Genomic DNA, 16976 nt, shown 5'->3' on the forward strand with positions numbered 1-16976 from the left:
TAAACTGACTTTCTCTACCTTTAATTTTAACTTCTCAGTTATTTTTCTACCTCAACATCACATCTGATACAAAGTGAACTCAAAATTGATCATAGATTTAAGTGCAAGATTTAACTGTATAACTTATAGACTATATGAGAAAATCCTTAGAACTTACGCCTGGTGAAGAGTTGTTAGCATGGCATTAAAAGTATGATCTATATAAAGTCCATAAATTGAACTTCATCAAAATTTAAAACATTTCCTTTGCATCCCATTTCTGTAACACATTGGTTATTACGTTTACTTCACATTTACTTTGCAAAAGACTTTTTTTAGATCAAAATATTTATTTTTGTGTTACAAAAATAAGTCCGAATAGATAGTGAAATAAATATAGTTTTTAAGAGAGTCCCATCCTGGACTCTCTTTTCTAGAATTTAGTAAACAATTCAAGTTTAGGTTGCTTCAGCACCTGTTTAGGATGCTATGAAGTCTCCATCCTAGAACCATGGTCCTGTAGTTTAGCTTGTAACTAACTGGACAAGTCGTTCTCTATGATGCCACCATTCCAGCTATCCTTGCAGACAAACTACAGATTTGCAGAAAATATTTGCAAACCATGTATCTGATAAATATGCTTATCTAGAATATATAAGGGGGTTCCCTGGTAGCTCAGCTGATAAAAAAAATCCGCCTGCCATGCAGGAGACCCCAGTTCGATTCCTGGGTCAGGAAGATCCCTGGAGAAGAAATGGCTACCCACTGCTGTATTCTTGCCTGGAGAATTCCATGGACAGAGGAGCATGGTGGGCTACAGTCCATGGAGTCACAAAGAGTTGGATGCAACTGAGCAACTTTGACTTTCAGAATATATAAAGAACTTGTGGGAATTGCTGGCACTTCCACTGCAAGGAGTCCAGGTTTGATCCCTGGTCGGGAAACTAAGATCCCACAAGCCACATAGTGCAGCTAAGAGAAAGAGAGAGAAAGAAAGAATTCTTAAAACTCAACATTAAAAAAAAAACAAAAAAACCCTATTTAGAAAATGGGCAAAGGACATGAAGGCAACATTTATATGGATGGAAAATAAACACATGAAAAGATGTGTAACATTACCAGTCACTAAGGAAATATAAATACAAATTAAAACCATGATCGTTATACAAGTGTGTTAGTCTTTTTGGGTAGTTATAACAAACTACCATAGCTTGGATGACTTAAAAACAACACATACTTATTTCTCACAGTTCTTGAAGCCTGGGAAATCCATGATCAAAGCATCAACAGATTTGTTGTTGGGTGAGGGCCCTGTTCCTGGTTTATAAGTGGCCATCTTCTGGCTGTGTTCTCACATGGTGGAAGGGACGGGAGCTCTTAGAGCCTCTTTTATGAAGGCAGTAATCTCATTGATGAAGGCTCCACCTTCGTAACCTTATTTCCTCCCCTAAATCCCCATTTTCAGACACCATCACACTGGGAATTGGGTTTCAAGGTATAAGTTTGGGTGAGGCATGCAAACATTCAGTTCATAGCAAGTATTAGAACAGCTAAAATTAAACGTAGTGACACCACCAAATGCTAACAAGGTGCAGAGAAACTGGATCTGATACATTGCTGGTGAGAATGTAAATAAAAAATCATAGCCACTTTAGAAAATTGTTTGGCTATTTCTTAAAAAAACTAAGCATGCACTTACCTATCAGTTGTTTTCCTAGGCCTTTATTCCAGAGCAGTGAAGTCTTACGTTCATGCAAAAACCTGTACATAATTGTTCATAGCAGCTCTGTTTGTAATAGCCCCAGACTGTCAATTGCCTAAGTATAATTCAGTGGGTTAATGGTGAAAAAACTTGATATATCCATATCATAAAATACTTAGCAGTAGAAAGGAATGGGTTATAGACACATGCAACAGTTTGGATGGATCTCAAGGTCATTATACTGAGAGAAAAAAGCCAACCCCAAAAGGTCGCCTGCTATAGGATTCCATGTGTATAACTTTTTCAAAATGACAAATTTGCAGAGATGAAAAGCAAATTAGTGGCTATCAGGGTTTAACAGCAGTTTAGGAGGAGTCAGTATGTGTAAAGCTATAGGTCTTTATGGTGATACAATAGTTCTGTATCTTAACTGTAGTGATAGTTTCACAGATCTGCACATGTGATAAAATGGTATAGAACTATATACACATGCTGTACTAATGCCAAATTCTTTGTTTTGATGTATACTATAATTATGAAAGGTGTAATTTGGGTGAAAGTACACAAGGTCTCTCTGTACTATCTTTGATATTTCCTGTGAAACTATAAAATTAAAAATTTGAAAAAAATCAATGAAGGTAAAAACTATCCCAAAATTTAAATTCTTTATTTCTTTTTCTTTTTTTTGATAAACCTATATACTATCATTTGGAATAAGATGCCTAGGAGATAAGTTGTTCTTTTTCTTTTTTATACCATATGATAGCTCCTTTAATATTCTTTGAGGTATTTTTACTTTTTATTTGCTTTAAGAATATTATTGTATTAAGGTTTTATAGTGAATTTTTTTAAATTTTAAACTGTAGATTAAATCTTTCTAACACATTTCATTCATTTACATGATTTTTTTCCTTTCAGTGCTATGGAATGGAAAATAAATAAGATCTTTATAACTGTTTAAAAATGTGTCTCTGTGTTATTCTTTTTGTTTAGATAATTACTTACTTCTACAGCCATTTTGCACAAAAGCCCAGTTTTTAAATGGAAAGGCGAAACAGGATATGACTGAAAAGCTTGCTGGTAAAAATTTTTAAATTGTTATTTCTTAAGAAATAGTTGATTGATTAAGGTTACACTGATGGGCATTTCAACTCAATTTTAAGATAGCTACCAAGCTCAATATCATTATCTATGAAGTAGAAATAAATTGTATAATGATCTGTAAAAAGACCTTTTAAGACTTTTACCCCAAAAATTTTCTTCAAAAGAATTTTGTTCCTTTTTCCCCCCAGTAAAAAAGTCTTGTTATGAGAAATAAACAGGATCAATAAAAGATATTAAAATCAAATATTGGTACATATAGAAAACTGCTGTTTCAAATTGTGTTTAATGAAAGGTCCAGGAGTTTAAAATGTGTATGTCTTGATAAAACTACATTTGGAAAACACTGAGATGAATTTTTGGTTTGATTTCTGTTTTTACTGCTTTTGCCTGTCATATATAGATTTCTAATACTTGAAGATCCCAATCTTTGGGAGCAAAGTTTCTGGCCTTAATTTTTTTAAGATGCTGAACATTTTAGCTCAAATGTCAGGGAAGAAGCCTGGTTTATTTTATATACTTTTTAATTGTCAGAACTTGAATTTGTTTGGGTTTCTTTTTAAAAAAAAAAAAAACCTCACTGTTTACTATTTTTGTGTTTCAGATATTGTTATGGAACTTTATCAAAGGAAGCCCCATGCAACAGAACAGAAAGTGTTGGTTGTTTTATGGCATCTCTTAGGGAACATGACAAATAGTGGCTCTTTGCCTGGAGCTGGAGGAAATATACGAACAGCCACAGCTAAATTATCAAAAGCACTTTTTACACAGATGGGTCAGAATCTGTTAAATCAGGCTGCATCTCAACCATCACATATAAAAAAGAGTTTAGAAGAATTGCTTGATATGACAATTTAAAATGAATTATGAGTCTTTGATGAAATATGATGAACAAAACTGTTTACATGATAACAAATGGAAGTTTGTTAAAGTTAGGTTTTCAGTGCCTGTGCTTCTCATCCAGTAATTAAGTCAGTAACTATTTTTATTTGCAGCCTATGAGTACACATCTGTCCTACATCAACCCTATCACTTGTACCCATCACACAAAAATCTAAAATAATGTAATCTAATGCTCATGAAATCTGAGGCATGTGGAGTGAATCCAATTTAATATTTTTGAGAAAAGTCCCACTTATTTGCACTATTCTGTAGAAACTGCAATTTGTTGCCCTATATGTACAATTAGACTTTTAATTAAAAATATACTTTTTGTTATGTAATCATGTTTTGCTATGTCTCATTACTCAGCCTTGTTTAATGAAGTGGAAGAAAAGTCATTGAACTATGTTATCACAAACTATGTTTTATGTGCTATTTGTGAAAAACATGTATTTCTGAAATCAGTCTGCTAATATGATTGTGCAGTATTAGCTTGCTTTTGCTGCTGTGTTAAGTGAAATATTTGCTTACCAGTTGGGTTTAATCATCTACATAATTGTGAAATTTTACAAGTTATAATAAAGCATGATGACCAAAGTTTTAGAAAACATTTAAACATTAAATGCACGTTTAAGAAAACGTGTTGAATGTAACTTCCCTATTTTTGTGTGCAAACACTAAATTTTTATGTCTATATGTCCTGACATTTATAAAGGTGTTATTTTGCTGCCCAGTTGTATAATTCTCAAGTATAGTGCCAGGTCTTCTCTAGCTTTTCTCAGAATTCTTGGGCTACAAGTACTGTATGCATCTTAAAAAAGAACAGGAATGTTATATAATAAAAGGATTTATTTCTGTAGATATGTGTGAGGTGTCCTATTTTTCCAACTTCAATGTATATTAAAATGGGAAATATATATATCAGGTATTGACCTCTACGGGTATTGACCTATCACTTTCACCGGTTATACTTGATGCAATTTTGACCTATCTCTATTGACCTAACAGTAGACCCAGGTTATAGCTATAGTTTTACAGAAAATTATCTCTCTGAACTTGCGCAAGCCACTTGCCAGATACAGTCCTCGGTTTTCTCATCTCTGACCTGTGAAGACTAGACTGGATGATTTTTAAGGTTCCATTTTGCTCTAAAATTCTGTGATTCTATGTTGTAGTTTACTCTAAGATCACTTTATTACAATTGTAGACTGTCTTCATTCTTTTTCACTTCTTGTGTCATTAACAAATGTATACATTTGTAATGTGTTTGGCTACTTTTTAAATTGTGGTTCTTTGTATTAATCTGTAATTTCTGAGCGCAACAGTAAAAAAAAAAGATTGAAGCTAATCTGAAAGGAGAGTAAAGATGTGGCTACTTTTCCTGTATTTATATACACGTTTATAATTACATACATCTAAAATTCATTTTCTTCTAAATGTATTTTATTATATGCCTATTATTTAGGTCAAAAGTTAGCAAACATTTTCTGTAAAGCACCAGAAAATAAATAATTTTGGCTTCGTAAGCCACAGATTGTGGCATATTCTTCGTTTTGCTCTTTTGAAAAAAAAAAAAACAATCCTTTACAAATATAAAAAAGTTCTTAGCTTGGGCCTCTGATGTAGTTTGCCAGAGCACCAGGCCTAGACTTTTGACTTCACTTGTAACTCTGAAATCACCATTAAATTTTGCTTCACCCTTTATGATACTTATTATTAAAATAGTTACAGATTCTAAATTTTATTAATTTTAACCATTGCCCTTGTTTCATTGCAAATGTGCCTACTAAAGTTAACACTGATTGTTGGATATATTGAAGGTAAATTTTAGAGGCCAAAGAAGAGCACTACTATATACATAAATTTAGTCATCCATCATTTTCAGTAGATAAAAGTTTGAATTTTGCATTGAAAAAAGTATAGTAAGTATATGACTATTAATAATGTGGAAAATTCATGTAGTCTGTGTGTTTTTGTTATAAATAAAATAGCCATAACAGAGTCTCACACCTTAAATATTTTTCTCTATATTAGCAACTTGTTGATACTGAGCACGCAGAAGTCTAGCATATTGCCAAGAACTGTTACTAATCTGGAAGTCAAAAAGAACTGAAGACTTCTAGAACTGATAGAACTAAAGAAAAGCTGAAGGTGTAAATAAAGGAATTTTTTTTTACACTATCACACCACCAGCGGTGCAAATCAAAAAAAATAAAAGAATTTAAATGGCATATTTACCCAACAGAATCGATAGCATATATTTATTTAAAATGTTAACCACAGGACAGTGTTCACAATATGTTAAAGGGAAAAGCCTGATTGCATACATATAGTGTCTCTTTATTAGACACACACACACAAGACAGAACTGGAATTGTATACACCAATATGAGAATAATGGTAATCTCTGGATAAAAAGTTAATTTTTTCAGTGTACTATTAGGCAATTTTTATTTTTTTCAGAAATGAGCAACGTGTATTGCCTGTGTAATAAAATTTAAATTGCATAAAGTCTGAAATTAAAGGTAACAGAAGAAAAGAGACAAAGTAGTGAAAATGAAAGTGCTTAGGAAGGTAGTGAAATGACTAGAAGGAAGATGAGAAGAAATAAAAGCAACAAATTATAAACAGCATAAGACTTCAATTTAGAAAGCATGGATCTGGAACCCAGTTTTACTATTACTTGTTAAACCTTACACGTATCCTGCCGTTGAAGTGAGGTACAAAATTAACATGGGATTATGTATGAAAAAGCATTTGTAAACTCAAATTCTACCCAAAGTTAATTTTCCCAGCAGCAAATGAAGTTGAGGAAAGATGGGCAGAAACCTATAGAAATCTTTAGTGCCAAAATAAGCTAATCCTACTTTGTTGCTGGTTAAGTTAAATAGATCAAATGAAGGGAAAATCATTTAAGTACTGTATTAACAATGAATTAAAGTCTCATAATGTGTACTGTAAAAAAGTACCTAAACTCTTAATTCAAACTCTTCTGTGGGCAACGATGGGGTAAACATAGATTTCAAGGGACTAAAGTGAATTGTAGGTTTAGCAAAATAGTCTTTTTTTTTAATTTTTAAATACTGGAGCATGGAATGTTTGATTCAGTGCTATGTAAAACTAAGACAATGGTGTGGTACCAAATTATGACCCAGTCTTGAATGTGCTGTTCACCTCTGCGTATCCTGGGTGCCTTGGCCTATACTGGGTGCTAAATAAATAGTACTTAAATAAAATGTTGAATGTTAAGTATGTTTGAAGTATATTCTGGAGTAATGTTTTCAAGGCTTATGCTGCATCTAGTCAAGGGTATGATTTTTCCAGTAGTCATGTATGGATGTGAGAGTTGGACTGTGAAGAAGGCTGAGCCCCGAAGAATTGATGCTTTTGAACTGTGGTGTTGGAGAAGACTCTTGAGAGTCCCTTGGACTGCAAGGAGATCCAACCAGTCCATTCTGAAGAAGATCAGCCCTGAGATTTCTTTGGAGGGAATGATGCTAAAGCTGAAACTCCAGTACTTTGGCCACCTAATGCGAAGAGTAGACTCATTGGAAAAGACTCTGATGGTGGGAGGGATTGGGGGCAGGAGGAGAAGGGGACGACAGAGGATGAGATGGCTGCATGGCATCACCGACTCGATGGACGTGAATCTGGATGAACTCTGGGAGTTGGTGATGGACAGGGAGGCCTGGCGTGCTGCGATTCATGGGGTCGCAAAGAGTCAGACACGACTGAGCGACTGAACTGAACTGAACCAGTAGAAAACAGATAGCTGGTCGGAAACATCCATCTGAAGGCATCCTGTGGCAAATGGATTTCATCCAATGTTCCAGCCTAGTGGATTGAGAAGGTACGCCTTTTCAATGTGTTAAAAGATTGGGAGGTTACCGCAGGTTTCAACAAGAGAGAGCATAGTGATCTCCCAGATTCTAGACAGTAAAGGTCTAAAGAACAGAAGCACTGAGAATTGAAAGAAAAGGTCTGAAAGGTACTCTCATGGCAGGCTTGACTAAACTGATGACATACTTAGATTTGGAACATAAAAGAGTCAAAGTTAATAAAGTTTTCTCACTCTAGAGACGTGGATGGTGATACCATTAACTGAAATGGAGAATACTCCGAGGAAAAGCAGTTGGTGGGGAAGAGATAAGTGTCATGCTTTCGGAGCCCTGTGAGAGAAGTTGACTCTGAAGGCAGAGTTCTGAATTCATTCATTCTTTTATTTATTTGCCACTGCCAGGTTTGTGGGATGTAAGTTCCCTCAGCAGGAATTGAACCAGGCCTTCAGCAGTCCAAGTGCAGAGTCCTAACCACTGGACTGCCAGGGAATTCCTGGGAGAGTTCTGAATTTAAATTTCAGTTTTAATTTACTAAGTCTATGACCAAGAGGATAAGAGGAAAGGGAAGATAGACAAAAGGGGGAAAATATCCAGCTGGCATGAACAAAAAGGACATTTTTTAATTGATGCTTATTGTTTAATCATTAAGTTAGGTCCAACTCTTTCGCAACCCTCTGGACTGCAGCCCAAAAGGCTCCTCTGTCCATGGGATTTTCCAGACAAGAATACTGGAGAGGGTTATCATTTCCTTCTCCTGAGTCCAAATATCATCGTGAGATTTATGAGTTTAAGGCTGAATTTCTGTTCATTTTTAGGTAAAGGGGTGAATTTTAGGCAGTTGTTTGCCCAAAAAATAACAGCATTTTTCTTTGGCGGGGCGGGGCGCTGTCTGTGTTTAAGATCTGAGGTACGAAAAGCCCTAAGGACCCGCTTTCTGTTTCCGATGTCCAAGTAGAGGGAACGCCGGGTAGCAGCAGCAGCCAGGCTCTCAAGGCAGCGGGGCGGGGCCTGCCCGGTCCACGTCTCGCGGAGGGCGAGACCTGCGTGCTGCGCAACCACGTGACTCCCTCGCCTCCAGGGGCTCCGACGCATGCGCGCCGCGCGCTCGAGGAGGAGGCTGTGGTGCTGGTGGCGACTGCTGTGTTAGTGGGGACGGGGACTGTTAAAGTGCCATCTTCGACTCAGCTGGCCCAGACTGTGGCTCATGGAATTCAGTGGCATCCATCGTCAGGTCAGCTGGGGCGGGCGCCTTGGAATTGGCCGGGGGAGGGGGGTATGGGGTGGGGGGGGCGTTCTATTACGCTGGTCTGGAAGGGGCCTGCCTTGTTTCAGGCCGCTCTGGGGCTGCGGCCTCGCTCTCCCGCCCTGTTTTGAGGCCTGACTTGGCCTCGAGGCCCAGCTGTCCATCCCTTCTCATTCCCACCTGTTGGGTGGAGCAGTGCGAGGTTTCTTTTCTTAGACCACTCGTTTCTCTCCCGGCGCCTTAGGACGGGCGGGGAACTGTGGGCCTCAACTTAGGAAGGGCTTTGGGGATAAGTCTAAAGCCCTTGCTTTCGTGAGAGCTGGGAACCAGTGTGACTGGGACGACTGGAAGTGGAAGGGACCCAGAGGTTTGGGAGAATGTGATACAAATTGGGTAAAACTTTTAGGCGCCTGGTAGGGCGCGTTTCGCGTTCTGTCTCTAGGACTCTTGAGTCACAGCACCCCAGAGATCAGTTAAAGCTTTTGGCAGGATAGAATGGAAGCAGCAAAACCAGTGTTTATCTTTTGTAGCCAGAGACCAACACTGCTGTTTTTCTCGTTCTAAAAATCACGTCTTCAGTTAGTATTATGTACTATATTTATGCCAACTAAAATCTTACCTTTAAGTTTAATATTGCTGTTCAGAAATACTTAGCACTTTTTTACGGTTGTAAAGGTTGTTTAATATTCCTGTTCAGAAATACTTAACACTTTTTTGCGGCTGTAAAGGTTGAAGCCTGAAAAAGCATTGGAACTTAAGTATTTTGGGTTCTGAGAGCTAGTAAATGGATGGAAAAACAAGCTAATACTGTCAGGTGTATTCTTCCCCTCCCCCCATTCTAAAGTTGTAGAAGCTGGAACTTTTCCACTGTTTGGCCGCTGGTAGGGACAATATTAATGAAAGGAGTTCTGCTAAAGAAGACAAGTTCTCAAGATTGTGTGCTCTGGAATAATTAGGGGTTACCAAAGATGGCTAATTAGTAGGTAGTATGAGATATTTGAAGTGAGAATTGAAAAGGGGATTTTTTCAGTGTCATGATATTTGGAAGTGATTTTACTTGCTTACCTATAATTCAGTACGAAAAAGAATCTCATAAATCAAATGATAGAAAGTATGTATGGCTTTTTTTCAAGAGAAAGATTAGTGGATGTATAAAATAGATAAACAACAAGGTTCTTATTGTATAGTACAGGAAACTACGTATCAATCCTGGGTAATAATGTAAATAAAAGAAGAGAGAGAGGAGACCCTTCTGTGGTATGCCAGCAAATAATACCGCATAAAATATAGGATTTAAAAATTTTTTTTGAAAAATAGCCAGAGGGAGAAGAAAATAATTCCAGCCAAATGGTTTTTTTTTTTTTTTTTTTCCAAAAATATGAAGATGCTGCAGACATTTATGTAAATAAATAAAGTCCAGTTTCTGGAACGTAGCAAGTGCTTAATATATGGAAACTTTAAAAAGGTCAATCTGTATAAATATTCTGCTCAGCATCTGAGAACAGTTGCCAAAGCCAGTGATTATGATAGTCTCTTTTTTTCCCAAACACTTTGAGTCTTTCGATTGGCTTATCTGTGGATGAGGCACAGAATGACTTAAGGATTGCAAAGGTAGTTGATTTGCAGTACTCAAACTCCTGACTTTCAGTCCTTAGTGATGACTTCAGATTCTTATATGTTCTATTTATGAAAAGAATAATAAATGATAGGATTTTGGTACCTCTGTCAGCATAAATACCTATAAAGAGATTAAGGTAATCAGATTTCTCATTTTTAATTATTTCTCATTTTTAATTTTATTAAAAATTAAGTCATCCTCCAAAAGAGCTTTTAAATGTTAAGATGGTATATTGAATTCTTAGATAAATGTATCTCATAACTGAACTAAAACTTAAAATGTATGATGTAGAACTGTACTCCTTCATGTACTGCTTATTCACATTTAATATATCATTTTTCTCTTACACTTGTGGACTTTATGCATCTCATTACAGTTTCATATAAGAAAGTGCAAAGTAGTAAAAAGGCGTGAGTTGAGAACAGAAGAAAGTTTTTGTTAATTCTGAGAGAATATCATGAGCACAGGCTCAGGCATGAGCATGTGTTGTCCTCTATAAATGACAATAAGGAATACTGTTGGATTAATACCTTTGGAAAGTTAAGTTGGGTCCAGATATATCACTCAGTCTTTCAACATTTATTGTGCTATTGTATACTAGACACTTTCAGATTCTAGGGACATAGTAGTGAACAAAACCAGGGACCCTGTTCTCAGTGAATTTAATATTTCAGTAATAATTAATTTATGTGTAGCAGTGTTTTTCCATTTTTTTGACTGCAGCCCATAATAGGACAGAGAAGGTGATGGCACCCTACTCCAGTACTCTTGCCTGGAAAATCCCATGGATGGAGGAGCTTGGTAGGCTGCAGTCCATGGGGTCAGGAAGAGTCGGACACGACTGAGAGACTTCCCCTCCACTTTTTACTTTCATGCATTGGATAAGGAAATGGCAACCCACTCCAGTGTTCTTGCCTGGAGAATCCCAGGGACGGGGGAGCCTGGTGGGCTGTCATCTATGGGGTCACACACAGTCGGACACGACTGAAGTGACTTAGCCACTAGCCGTAATAAGATGTACATGTAACATTGCAGTTCAATAATCTAGTAGTCAGATTCTGTGTGTATTTCAACAGTATGGCCTTAATGTGTACAATGCACTCTGATTTTTTTTCTATTCTGTATTTTTTCTTTAAAAAAAATACACTGGTGCAAGGCATTCTGAAGTTTGAAAAACATTATTCAAAAGAGGAGATGATTATATTGTAGCATAACAGTGTAAATGAAGAGAATAGTTAATCTTTATAGCAAGGTATGTGTGATTATTTGGCATGAGGCTTAGAGAGGTTAAGTAACATGCTCAAAGTTCCCTAATGAGTAACTGGGCCAGATCTTTAATTCAGTTCTATCAGGCTTTAACCCAAGTGTTTATTATACAACTTCCCAGTTGTTGTGAGACTTTCCTTGTGGCTCAGGCGGTAAAGCATCTGCCTACGATGCGGGAGACCTAAGCTAGGTTTAGGACTCTGGGTGGGGAGGGTAAGGACTGTGATGCTTTTTTACTTATTAAACAGTGGATTAGGTGTGTATCATACCTCCACGTGTATTGTATCTCCACGTATCTGTAGACCTGAGCCTTACTGTGAAGGAATTTGTAATCTGGAAAGGAAAAAACATCGAATGAGTATCATAAATGTGATTGTGTGCCATGGAAGAATGCTGTAGAAGCATCACTGGGGGAAACAAACTTATTTGGAGGATCTGGGAATACGTTTCAGTCAGGGATGTTTAAATTTGCCCAGATTAGTTAGTGGGCTTCAGTTGGGTTGAAGGCTTTGAGTGGGGTTAAGAGTTGGAGCAGCATTCCAGACAGACAGAAGAAACTACATACACTAAGGTCCTGAAGCTGAAATGAGCTGAACTGGAACACACAACAAAACTAGATGAATGTGATATGTTAGAAAAAGGGCAACAAGAGACAGCCTTTTAAAGAGAAAGTCTTCATTACTGTTGGTTACAGTGAAGAGTAGATCAGAAAGATGAATCAGAACACGTCCAGTTGGATTTATAAACAAAGAGATTGTGACTTTGGGAGAGTTTCAGAGTAGTGATGAAGAAGAATCCAAATTTAAGGGTAAATGGAGGATATAGAAAATCACTGTGGACAGTGACTTCAGCCATGAGATTAAAAGACACTTGCTCCTTGGAGGAAAGCAATAACAAACCTAGACAGCGTATTAAAAAGCAGAGACATCACCTTGCCAACAATGGTCCGTACAGTCAAAGCTATGGTTTTGCCAGTAGTCATGTACAGATGTGAGAGTTGGGCCATAAAAAGGCTGAGAGCTGAAGAGTTGATGCTTTCAAATTGTGGTGCTGGAGAAGCCTCTTGAGAGTCCCTTGGACTGCAAGGAGATAAAACCTAAGGAAATCCTAAAGCAAATCAGCCCTGAATATTCATTGAAAGGACTGATGGTAAAGCTGAAGCTCTGGTACTTTGGTCACCTGATGCAAAGAGCCGACTCACTAGAAAGGACTCCAATGCTCAGAAAGATTGAAGGCCAAAGGAGAAGGGGGGCGGCAGAGGCAGGATGCTTAGATAGCCTCACCGACTCAGTGGACATGTATTTGAGCAAACTCCGGGAGATAGTGGAGGATAAAGGAGCCTGGTGTGCTGCAGTCCATGAGGTCGGAAAGAGTTGGACACAACTTAGTAACTGAACAACAAGGAGGGTGTAGAGCAGAGATAAGCTTAGACAGCTTCATTGTCTTTCTGTTGTACTTGAGTGTGTTAGTGTGTTAGTCGCTCAGTCGTGCCCGACTCTTTGCGACCCCATGGACTGCAGTCCACCAGGCTCCTCTGTCCATGAGATTTTCCAGGCAAGGATACTGGGGTGGATTGCCATTGTACTTCAAACAAAATCTAAATCCTCAACATAGCTTATGATTGTCCTTTGTTTGTTTTATAAGTTAAGCTAAGTTATAGTATGTATATTATAAATTGTTATATAAAAGATATTTTTACATATTTGAAGGGTAATGGAAGTAATCTAATATACTAAGAGAAACTGATAAGGAGAGCGTGAAGATAATTTAAGAAGCAACATGTTTGAGAAGTTAGGTTGGAGAAGTGATCCAAGTCATTAGTTCAGAGTTTGACCATTGATAGCAGCAGAGATACTTCATCCATTGTGACCAAGGGAAGGAGGAAGACAAATAATTGTTATGTATTTCAATGTTTATAGTAGTGCTTAGGGGTACAGAACAAATACTTAGAGAGCAAAAGGGAGGGAAGATTATAAAAGAGGGAAACACTTACAGGAAAACACGGGCAGAATACTTTTTGACATGAATCGAAGCGGTCCAGGGATTGAACCCGTGTCTCCAGGAATTTTTTTTTTCCCCAAATATTTATTTATTTGGCTGTGTTAGGTCTTAATTGCAGCACATGAGATCGTCATTGCAGTGCACAGACTCTCTAGTTTTGGTGCTCAGGCTTTGTAGTTGTGGCACACAGGCTCCAGAGCTCAAGGGTTCAGCTTAGTTGTTCCGGCATGTGGGAATCTTAGTTCCCTGACGAGGGATCGAACCTGTGTCCCCTGCATTGCGAGGCAGATTCTTGACTCTGGACCAACAAGGAAGTCACAGCAGGTGGATGTTTAACCTCTGGACCGCTGGGGAAGTTTGACATTGCTTTTTTTTTTCCCCTCAACATTGCGTTTTGAAAATAGACATTTAGGGACTTCCCTGCAGTCCCGTGGTCATGCTCCCATTGTAGGGGGCATGGGTTCGATGTTCGGTCAGGGAACTAAAATCCTGCAAGCTGCAAAAAATGATAAAATAGGTGTTTACATGAGGAGGTTTACTTTGATATACTTACTAAAGACAAATTTTAGAAAGCATTCAAGTCAAATTGAGGGATATTTAAGCAAATCCTTTCATACTGTCTCTTACTGATCTGTTTTTCTGTGAACATGCCAAGCAAAGCAGTTATCTCGGAACATGCCCTTTCTGCTGTCTGTACTTTTCCTCTCCTAGAGAGCTGCGTGACTGGCTTTCCTGCTACCTCATCCTCTCTCTTATTCTTAGCACTTGATGCCACATATATGGAAGAAATTTACTTAGGGGAAAAAAGCCTCCATCTCCCCACTGTAATGTCTGCTCCTTGGGATTTTGTTTTGTTCACAGCTAAATTGTCCTTCTCCATCTAGTATAGCCAGCAAAAAACTGGATGTTCATTATTTGAAGAGGGTAAAACCAGAGAAGTTGGCATAGCTGGTGGGAGGTGGGGCAGGGGTGAAGGGTCTTAGTGAAAATTGGAAATTGAAAGAAAGTCTGTGTGTTGAATGGTACGATCACAAGCCTGGTTTGTCTTCTTTGCTCCCAGAATGCTTGTTGCCTTACTCAAGTTGAAACATTCTTCTTTGGCAAAACATAACCCAAGGGAAGCAGTGTAGAACACTGACATTTAATGGGTTCTACCCTCAAAGAATGCCATCCTGAGAATTCCCAGTGGTTAGGACTCTGAGCTTTCACTGCTAAGGGTGCAGCTTTGATTCCTCAAAAATCTAACCTTTTTTCACCCCACATACCTTTTTTCAGTTACAAAAATGATTCTCTACAAGAGGGAGTAAATCAAGGAAGAAAACAGATTTTGCTGTAAATGAGATTCACCCCAGAGGATAAGTGAAAGGAATTCTTTATATCAAAATGAAGAGACAATCCTAGATAAGACAAGCAAATTTAAATTGTTGCAGGTTAGATGGTTTCAGAAAGGACGGCACCAGAAGGGGAAATGGAATTGATCAGTATGAGTGACAGTTGTTTTGAAGGACCTTAATAAGGTCTCTTCAAGGATGTGGAGTCAGTTTTCAAAGGCAGTGAAGCATATGAAAATGATAGATTTAAAGAGGTAGAAGCAAGGAAATGTGATTATGGTATACAAAGTAGCTTGAAAAAAATGTTTACATAGGCATACTAATGTAAACCTGAATATTGATTTAACCCCAGCCAAACAGAACTACATTGGAAGCACATGAGAGGAAAGTTGTGCATGTGTATATGGTATAATAACTAAACCTATATTTTATCTAATTAGCAAAAATCTGAAATTGAAAAGTCAGGAAATAAATATTTTCAGATGAATACTGTGTTGATTACCACCAGTTTTTTGAAGTCAAAGTGAATAGGTTTTTTTCCACCTCCTTAAATCTCTGCACAACAAATTCTAGATGCACTGTAAAGTTCATTTTTATTTCCCTTGTTAATTTTAAAGTTGTTGTTTAGCCACTGAGTCATGTCTGACTCTCGTAACCCCATGGACTGTAGCCCACCAGGCTTCTCTGTACATGGGATTTTCCAGGCAAGAATACTGGAGTGGGTTGCCATTTCCTCCTCCAGGGGATCTTCCCAACCCAGGCGTCGAACCCCGGTCTCGTATTCTTTACCACTGAGCCACCTAGGAGACAGTTTTAAAGTATGACATCTTAAGTTTGGATAACACTTTTCAGGAACTTGTTTTAAGTGATCTCTTGATTTATGTGAGTTTATAGTTTTAGGACCTTGGCATGCATTTATCTCATCCGATGTTCTCAACGGCCCTGTGAAGCAGATGGTATAAGTATTACTAGTCTCCTTTCGAAGTGAGGAAAGTAAGACTGACTAGAATCTCATCCTTTTAAGGGAGAGAAGTAGGACTCACCCTCCTCTACCCTCGTAATATTTACCAAACTAGTAATGAAAGAACTGGAAGTGCTAATTCCTAGTCTCTTGTATTTCCTCTTTTCTAATTGAATTATAGTTTAGCTGTCTTCTTCCATCAAAAATTTTTTTTGCTGTAGTAAAAACACATAAGATAAAATTGACCTTCTTAACCTTTTTTTTAAAGCTGCACAGCAAGGCAGACATGTGGGAAATTGGTTCCCCTGACTAGAGAGTGAACATGCACCCCCTGCAGTGGAAGCGTGAGCTGTTAACCGCTTGATCACCAGAGGAAGTCTCTTAACCATTTCTCAGTGTACTCTTCAGGAGCGTTGTGCATTTTCACATGGCTGTTTTAACAGATTTCCAGAACTTTTTCACTTTATACCCATGAAATTATACCCATTAAAACAACAACCCCCCTTTTCTCCATCTCTAGTTCCTCATAACCACCATCAGCTTTCTGTTTCTATGAATTTGACAACTCTAAATACCTCATATAAGTAGACTCATGTAGCATTTGTCTTTTTGTGACAGGCTTTTTTCACTTAGCATAATTTCCTCAGGGTTCATCCATGTAGTGTATGCTAGGATTTCCTTCATTTTAAAGACGATTGATATTCCGTTGTATCAAATGTGTATCACATTTTATTTATTTCTTCATCTGTGTTGGACATTTGGGTTGCTTACTCCTTTGACTGTTTTGGATAGTGAGGCTGTGAACGTGGCTATATAGATAGCTCTTTGAAACCTGGCTTTCAGTTAGTTTGACTATATACTCAGAAGTGGGATTTTGGATTATATGGTAGTTCTATTTTTAATTTTTTGAGGAAACCCCATTTTGTCTTCTATATCAGTTGCACCATCTTATAATCCCACCATAAGTGCACAGAGGTTCCAATTTCACCTCATTCTTGCCAAAACTTGCTTCCTGTTTTATCTATTTTTTGATAGTGGCCATCCTAATGGGTG

At 37.7% G+C, this 16976-nt stretch overlaps 2 protein-coding genes across 2 annotated transcripts in view; both read left to right on the forward strand.

Moving 5' to 3' along the window:
• Window positions 1-3640, forward strand: part of TOGARAM1 (TOG array regulator of axonemal microtubules 1) — a 74904-nt gene extending 71264 nt beyond the window's left edge. Inside the window, exons 20-21 of the mRNA XM_052659949.1 lie at window positions 2675-2761; window positions 3387-3640. Coding sequence (XP_052515909.1) covers window positions 2675-2761; window positions 3387-3640 — 341 coding nt within the window. The remainder of the gene's footprint in view (window positions 1-2674; window positions 2762-3386) is intronic.
• Window positions 3641-8616: 4976 nt separating this feature from the next.
• The window catches only part of PRPF39 (pre-mRNA processing factor 39), a 33759-nt gene continuing 25399 nt past the window's right edge, over window positions 8617-16976 (forward strand). The window contains exon 1 of the mRNA XM_052659840.1: window positions 8617-8734. The gene's annotated coding sequence lies outside the window, so the exon portion shown is untranslated. The remainder of the gene's footprint in view (window positions 8735-16976) is intronic.

This window comes from Budorcas taxicolor, chromosome 21 (genome assembly GCF_023091745.1).
Source record: "Budorcas taxicolor isolate Tak-1 chromosome 21, Takin1.1, whole genome shotgun sequence".
NCBI classification, from domain to species: domain Eukaryota; kingdom Metazoa; phylum Chordata; class Mammalia; order Artiodactyla; family Bovidae; genus Budorcas; species Budorcas taxicolor.